This window comes from Mus pahari, chromosome 9, assembly GCF_900095145.1.
Source record: "Mus pahari chromosome 9, PAHARI_EIJ_v1.1, whole genome shotgun sequence".
Taxonomy (NCBI): Eukaryota; Metazoa; Chordata; class Mammalia; order Rodentia; family Muridae; genus Mus; species Mus pahari.
The window spans coordinates 42,503,488-42,511,135 of NC_034598.1; the positions used below are offsets into that span (position 1 = coordinate 42,503,488).

General features: G+C 49.7%; 2 protein-coding genes across 3 annotated transcripts in view; both read left to right on the forward strand.

Moving 5' to 3' along the window:
- Window positions 1-291, forward strand: part of LOC110326896 (keratin-associated protein 10-3-like) — a 699-nt gene extending 408 nt beyond the window's left edge. For both annotated transcript variants that reach the window (XM_021205544.1, XM_021205545.1), the window contains exon 2: window positions 1-291. This exon ends at the window's left edge or, in 1 of these variants, runs on beyond it. In XM_021205544.1, coding sequence (XP_021061203.1) covers window positions 1-291 — 291 coding nt within the window.
- Window positions 1-7,648, forward strand: part of Tspear (thrombospondin type laminin G domain and EAR repeats) — a 199,504-nt gene that overhangs the window by 129,000 nt on the left and 62,856 nt on the right. The window lies entirely within an intron of this gene.

Sequence of the window (7,648 nt, forward strand, 5' to 3'; positions counted from 1 at the left end):
CCCTGCTGTGTGCCTGTCTGCTGCAAGCCTGTCTGCTGCACACCCATCTGCTCTGGCTCCTCCTCCTGCTGCTGCCAGCCCTCCTGCTGTGCTCCTGTGTGCTGCAAGCCCTGCTCCAGCCTGTCCCTGCTGTGTCGCCCTGTGTGCAGACCTGCCTGCTGTGTGCCCACCTCCTCCTGCTGTGCCTCCTCCTGCCAACCCAGCTGCTGCCGCCCAACCTCCAGTGTGTCCCTGCTGTGCCGCCCTGCCTGCTCCAGACAGGCCAGCTGTGGACAGAAGTCCAGCTGCTGATTCTGTCCCTGGATGAGTGCTGGAGAGCCAGAGATCACAGAAGAATGTATGCACCATGGCCGACCATGGCAGTGCCCTCCTCTGCCCCTGCCTCTCCAGGTCAAACGATCTCACCTCGTTGTGACCATCTCTCCTTTGAATACACTTGAGCCTTCTGAGCAATAAAGATGCAGACTGAACCTGTGTAGACGCTCATGGTCCTCACTGGTATCTCATAATTCCCCTTTGGACAGCTGTCCTTTGGAGCCCATTTGTGCTCATTCAGGAAACCAGCTCCCCCTGTCACCGTGCTTGGTAACTGCGCCTCCAATCAATCCTGAGCATGTCCTTCTGTGCTCCCTGCTTCCCACCGCAGCTCAGGTGACACCTCTTCAGGTGCCCGCCAAGTGCTGCCTCAGCTCCCCTGTGGTCTGCCACTGTCCCATGTTTAGCGGTGCGAGAGTGTGTGCTAGCAACTGGAATCAGGTCTGGCCATGTGTCTGTGAGGAGACCTCTCCCTGCCCGCGGGTCTAAATCCAGAGACCTTCAATGTGTGGGAGGATTTGGGCTGTAATTGAAGGGTAAACGCACAGCAGTGGGGCACACAGGCCAGGCGCACTGGGAAGTCTGTGATGTCCTTACCAACCTAGAATCTGGTTTTGGATGAGACTGTGTTAGCATCCCAGGGTAGTCCTGACTCTACTCCAGCGACCATCAGGTGAACTCAGCTTGCAGAGGGTGAAGGCAGGAAGGTGCTCCCATTTCAAGTTCTTGTTCTAGGATAGGCAGGTGTCTTGGCAGGAGGTGTTCATGTGCCTGGTACCAGTCACAAGCTCAGCATGTGGCTCACAGTGTCTGGGGACCAGGATTAAAACAGCTCCTGATCCCATTCTATGGGAAACGCTTTGGCCTGCCCTGACTGTGGGAAAAGGATGGCACACCAGTCTGGGTGCTAATACAACTACTGAAGTCCACATAAGCAGGAAGAGGTCAGTGTAGACACGAGGAACCCTGCCCCACCCTGACATGTCACATCCTCGTGTGGCCATTGGCGGGCAGCCTGAGACCTGAGAGCATGGAGTTCACACTGAGTGAAGTTTCTCTTCAGTTCTTTATTCAATGGAGGCTACCATCTAGATTCCTGGACAGTCGGCGGGGTCACCAGAGGCCTGTGCTCTGCCTACCCCTTGGGAGATGGCAGAATCTGTAGAGATGGCATGGGTAGAGATGTGTAACCATCCAAGGTTTTTGAAAAGTATCATGGTTTGAATATGCTTGGCCCAGGAAGTGACACTATTAGGAGGTGTGACCTTGTAATAGTAGGTGTGGCCTCGTTGAAGTGGTTGTGTCACTGTGGGCATGAGCTTTAAGACCCTCATCCTAGCTGCCTTGAAGGCAGTCTTCTCCCAGCAGCCTTCAGATGACGATATATACAGAACTCTAAGCTCCTCCTACTCCATGCCTGCTTGGATGCTGCCATGCTCCTGCCTTGATGATAATGGACTGAACCTCTGAACCTGTAAGCCAGCCCCAATTAAATGTCCTTATGAGAGTTGCCTTGGTTATGGTGCCTGTTCACAGCAGTAAAACCCTAAGACAGACAGTGTGGCTGGATGGCAGCGGTTCCATCTTTTTCCTTCCAAACATGATATTAATGGTCTTCTCCACTTCATGTTCTTTTCATGACAAGCCTCCTGTCCACAGACCCAAAGCCACAGGCTACCCCCACCATGGTCTGACACCTCTGCAACCATGAACCTAAAGAAACCAGTGAACTCAAGTATCGTTTATACTGATGGAAAGCCACCTTATTCAGTGAGGCCATATCTATCTTCCCTTCTACCCTGCCATGTCCTGAGGTCATATCTCACCCCCTCCCCGCACTCCCCTCCCCCTCCCCCATCGCATCCCTTTACGGGCCACCATTTGTCGCATCCTCTCTCGACCCACAAGGAAGACGCAACCACCAGTTCTTCTCTCAGCAGTTTATTCAGTAAGCTTCATTCTTCATCATCTCCCTCTTCATCTCCCTCTGCATCCCCCACAAACCCCAGGAAAAGCCCAATATATATGCATTCACGCCAACCAATCACACCAGGCAACGTAGCTTTGCCAGGTGAGCGAGCTCAGCCAGTGATCAGCAGGAATAACAGCAGCAGCCAAATAAGGACTTGTTTATTATAAGAACTCTCTTCCTGTAGGCGCCATGTTGGGGTGCAGCCCCAGGGGCTGTGGCTCCCCACAGTTCCCCCTGTTTTATATTAAAAGGCACAAGCAACACAATGGGCAAAGATAGAGGTCTGGCCCCTGGTGTGCAATACATGGGACATTGTACTGGCATCACCCACAGACTCATAACCTGTAGTGACCCGGACCCATCCCGTACCAATTTTCCCAGGGAAAGGATCTTGGGTACAACCTTCATGCACTCAGACATGTCTTCCGAGGGCCGCTTCTCAGCATTCAAGCTAACCCTCGTGCAGTGCTCAGCCTCGCATCCCAAGTGTGATGATCAGGAAGAAATTTAACCTTTTATGGCTGCAAGCCAAATTTGGGAAGACTGTCCTGCCTCCACCGCTGCAAAGGCTCAGGCCACCTCACCAGGCGCGCGGCCTCAGCCAACCAGAAGAGCAGGAACATATCACCACCAAATATGGACCTGTTTAGCACAAGCTCCATAGCCAACAGGTGCCATCTTTTAAGGTGTGGCTTCGGGTAGCCCAGGGGAGGGGCCATGGCCTCCTACATCCCCCCATGACTGTGATGGCTACCAGGCAGAGGCTGGGGGCAGAAGCACTGGCCTGGGGACTCCCTCTCATTGTACCACCAGATGAGGGATGTCACACTACCCTACCCCTACTGAGACTCACCCAGGCCCAGCTCTGACCTGGAGGTCAGTTATCAAGTCAAACACTTACCTGGCTCTTATTTTATTCAATACAACTATCTAACAGATAAGACAATAGACTCATCCCATTTTCTCAGTGAGAGTCCCTTGCTGGACAGAGCTCAGCAGCAGGACTGGAGACCCAGTCAGGAGACTGCCCCACATGATAATCCTATGAGCTCCACCAAGGGGACCTAATCAGGACTTGAGTATCCTTTGCAGGTCTGTGGGGACAGAGCTGTGACGCTTCTCTAGGACCTCAGAGCCCTGGGGCTGGGACATCTTGTGTCTGCCCTGGATCTGCTGTCAGGTTTCCTTCTAGGACGATGCTGGCTGCACAGGCCAAGCCTGAGCAGCGGTGGGTCAGGCCAGGTAGTAGCAGGTCAGAGAAGGGTCCTGTGGAGTCACAGAGGGAAGTGTGGTTGGGAACTGGAAGATACCCTGCCCTCAAGCACAAGCAACGGACTCCCTGTAGCCTTGCATGCTCTCTCATCTTGGAAACTAGAAATATGCGGGGCCACTTCACACACACTGCACATACGCAGTACCCACACACTGTTCACACACACTGCATACTGCCAACATACCCTGTTCACACACTACACAAACACACTGCACATACACTATCCCCCACACACTGCACATACACACTGCACACACACACATACCACATACACACTGTATACCACATATACACTGCACACACACTGTACACACTATATACACACTGCAATACACTGCCCCCCACACACACCACACAACTTCAATATACTGTGCACACACACTATATACACACACACCGTGCACACACACTGCACAACCTGCTGGGGGACCATGATCCCACAGGAAGGAAATGCTTCGCCAGCCCACAACATCTGTGCACAGCCTTGGCTCCAGACCACAGTACCGGGTTGACTCCCAGGAAAGGTGGCTTCCTTGAGCTGGAGAGGTGGATACCAGAGCCCAAGGGGCTCTAGCTGGATCTGCAGGGTGGGGCGCAGGAGAATAGGGGCTTGATGCACTGTGAGGTTGTTGGGAGCCTGCCCAAGCACCAGTTCTCTCTGGAAAGCAACAATGGGGCCGCGTTGGTGATTTTCCGGGGGTAAAACTAAATTTTGTGAGGGCTAAAATGTTGCTTCTTCCATAATATTTATCTTTCTAAACTCTACTATTCTGAGGCCAGAAACTACTGGCTTCAGGTGATTAACACCTGTGTTTAACAGTGGAGGGTTAAGTTTATTGCCAGGGTTCCTTTCTCTCAGGAGCCAGCCAGGAGCCTCTCATTGGTCAGGAGAGATTGGAGCTCTTTAACTCTTTGTGAACCAGTGAAAAAAAGAAAGAAAAAGTATTTAAATCTTTTACACAGGCAATATTCACAGACTCATACACCTACACACATACCCTCTGGTTGGGCCCAATCACCTGTCTCATCAACTCGACAAGTGTTCAGGCATACTTACATATGTACACATATACTTACACACATGTATAGACAGACATATGCATTTATACATTTGGTGGACAGGGCTGAACCCCAGATGCCACACTTTATTCTTCCTCTCTAGCCTTCTTTAACCATTTTAGACAAAAATTCTTTGGAAAATTACCTCATAGATAAAATGTTACACAAAGGGGGAGTTACAGAAGGATGTTCATTGTAAGTTCAAAGAAGTGCTTCATTCTATAAGCTCATTATGAGTTCAAAGCAAATTTCCCATGGTCTTGCTTTATCATAGTGCACACCTGTGGCCTTATCCTTCAACCTGATTTAGAGTGAATGTTTTTCCTTGATCACAAATTTCTTCCAAGCCTTTTTCTCTTTTTAGTGTAATTATGAAAACTCATTGTATTCCTTATTATGCAGCCTTTACTTACTATTGTATGAGGAGGGGGCACATTCTATTCTTGATTCTAAATTTATTACATCTTTCCAGCAAACAACTAAAACCATCTCTTGAAACTTTCTTCCTAAAATGATCTGTATTACATTGGGAATTCTATAAAATCATTAATTTATCTAAACAGCTTTAATTCATGAAAGTTCATCTTTATGTTAATCTGTAGGATGTTAATCTGTAGGAAATCTGTCCAGTAGGGTGGGCTGGTGTCCAGGAGCCCTTAAACTGTGTAATAGGGATAGGAAAAGGCATATCAGCTTCAAGATGCAATCCTGAGATGAAGTCTCTTGGGACATTGCCTCTCAGAATTCACCATGCAACAATGTAAGCCATGCGACAATGATGGGCTACCTCTAGGAGAGTCACTGCCAACCTTAGCCTCCCCTAGATGGCTCCTGACATGAGTGCTCTGTGCCCTGAAGCTGGGCAGTGGGCACACAGACACTGAGTGAGAGTAGTTCAGGCTTACCACAGGCTGGAGACAGTCAGAACAGGGGACCTTCCCCAGGCTAGGAGCAGTCTGTCTACACGGAGCAGCTGCTTGTTCTGGTCATGTTGTTGACCTTGCCCTCGAGCACAAACTCTGTGGCCAACCCCATCAGAATGTCACCAACAGGGACCCATGAGAAGGAACTGGCTCACAGGAGTGTCCCCAAAGGAAGGAGTCTAACTTCGGGCTTTTTTTTTTTTTTTTTTTTACCTACACCCAAGTTGCCAAAATAATGACTCTGAGACTGAATTATTTCTGCATAAATGCCTAGGTCATAAGCTGGGGCTTAGTTAACCAGTTTATTCTACTCTGTGAGTGTCATATGGCTGGTTCCCTCTTCGCAGTTTCATATGCCTATCTCTATCCGCATTTGGGGAGAATCTCGTCCCATGCCTGACTTTATCCCAGAATTCTCTCTCCCTGCCAGAACTCCTACCTCCTGTTTCCTGCCTAAGCTAAGAGGTCAACAGCTTTTTTTTTTTTTTAATCGACATGTGATGCTTGCATACAGTACACAAGAGATTCTCTCTACAGGAGTCAACATCTGTCAGTGGGAAAACCAAATCAAACCAAACCCATAGGACAGAGCAGTATGTTCAGACAGGGCAGGAAAGGATTCACACAATAAGCCAGCGCAATCTAGGATGGAAGCAATGGATAGAAAGAAGTCCAGAATGGCAGAGCCAGTGAAATTAGGGGACAGACAGTAAAGTTGTGTATTAATGAACCAGGAGCATGATGGGGGATGCTAAGGACAAAACACATCAAGAGCTGAAAACAGAAGACCAAGAAAAGCCTGAAATTATCAAAGATGTGGCGACAAGGAAGAGAAGAATCTGCAGGTGAAGACTCTCAAAAAGAGGAACTGCTAGGACCACCAGAAAAGGTCGGTAGAACCAGAATCACAGGCAGATCCGGAGTCACGGGGCGGAGCCACAGTCACGGGGCGGAGCCACAGTCATGGGCACTGCAAGGCTGGAGTCACAGGCAGAGCCTGAATCACAGATAGAGCCAGAAGTTGCTGGCAGAGCAGAGTCACAGGGAGAGCTCAATAATGGCAGAGCCGGAGTCTCGGGCAAAGCCAGAGTCACGGGTAGAGCCAGATTTACAGGCAGAGCTAGAGTCACAGGCACAGCAAAGCCGGAGTCACAGGTAGAACCGGAGACACAGGCAAGCTGGAGACACAGGCGGAGCCAGAGTCATGGGTGGAGAAGGAGTCTCAAGCACCGCGGGAGTCTTAGGTAGATCCAGAGTCACAGGCTGAGTGAGAGTCTCAAGCACTGCAGAGCCTTAGTCACAGGCAGAGCAGAGTGGCAGGCAATAGCAAAGCCGGAGACACAGGCTGAGCCGGAGTCACGGGAAGAGAAGTCTCGAGCACATTACCGTAGTCTGACGTGTAAAGCTGGAGTATAAGAAGGAAAGGCCTGTCCAGAGAGATTAGTAAAGAAAAAATACCGGGGCTGGAGAGATGGCTCAGCTGTTAAGAGCAAATGACTGCTATTCCAGAGGTCCTGAGTTCGATTCCCAGCAACCACAAGGTGGCTCACAATCATCTGTAATGGGGATCTGATGTCTTCTGGTGTGTCTGAAGATAGCTACAGTGTACCCACATACATGAAACAGGAAAAGAGAGAGAGAGACAGAGACAGAGACAGAGGCAGACAGAGAGAGACCAGTTTTCCAAATCTGAAATAAAATCGACCAGCACACAGAAACCTTGAAGCATTTCCAGACACCCACCTGTCAACTGACATTTAAGCAATGTCCCATCCAACAGTGGAAAGCGTTTCAAGCTAGCTATACTGGTCAAGAAAAAGAAAGAAGAAAGAAAACAACCATGTTGGGAATTGAAAGGTCGTCATCCCAAAGGGGCAATGGCCTTGTGTAAAGGCAGTGTGAAGGAAACAAACAAGAGGCAGAGATTATAAAACTAACACAAGGCAGAGCAAAAGACCAGAGCAACCTTGGGAAGAGATGAAATTGTCATGGTTTGAATATGCTTCACCCAGGGAGTGGCACTATTAAAAGGTGTGGCCTTGTTGGGCTGGGTGTGGCCTTGTTGGGCTGGGTGTGGCCTTGTTGGGCTGGGTGTGGCCTTGTTGG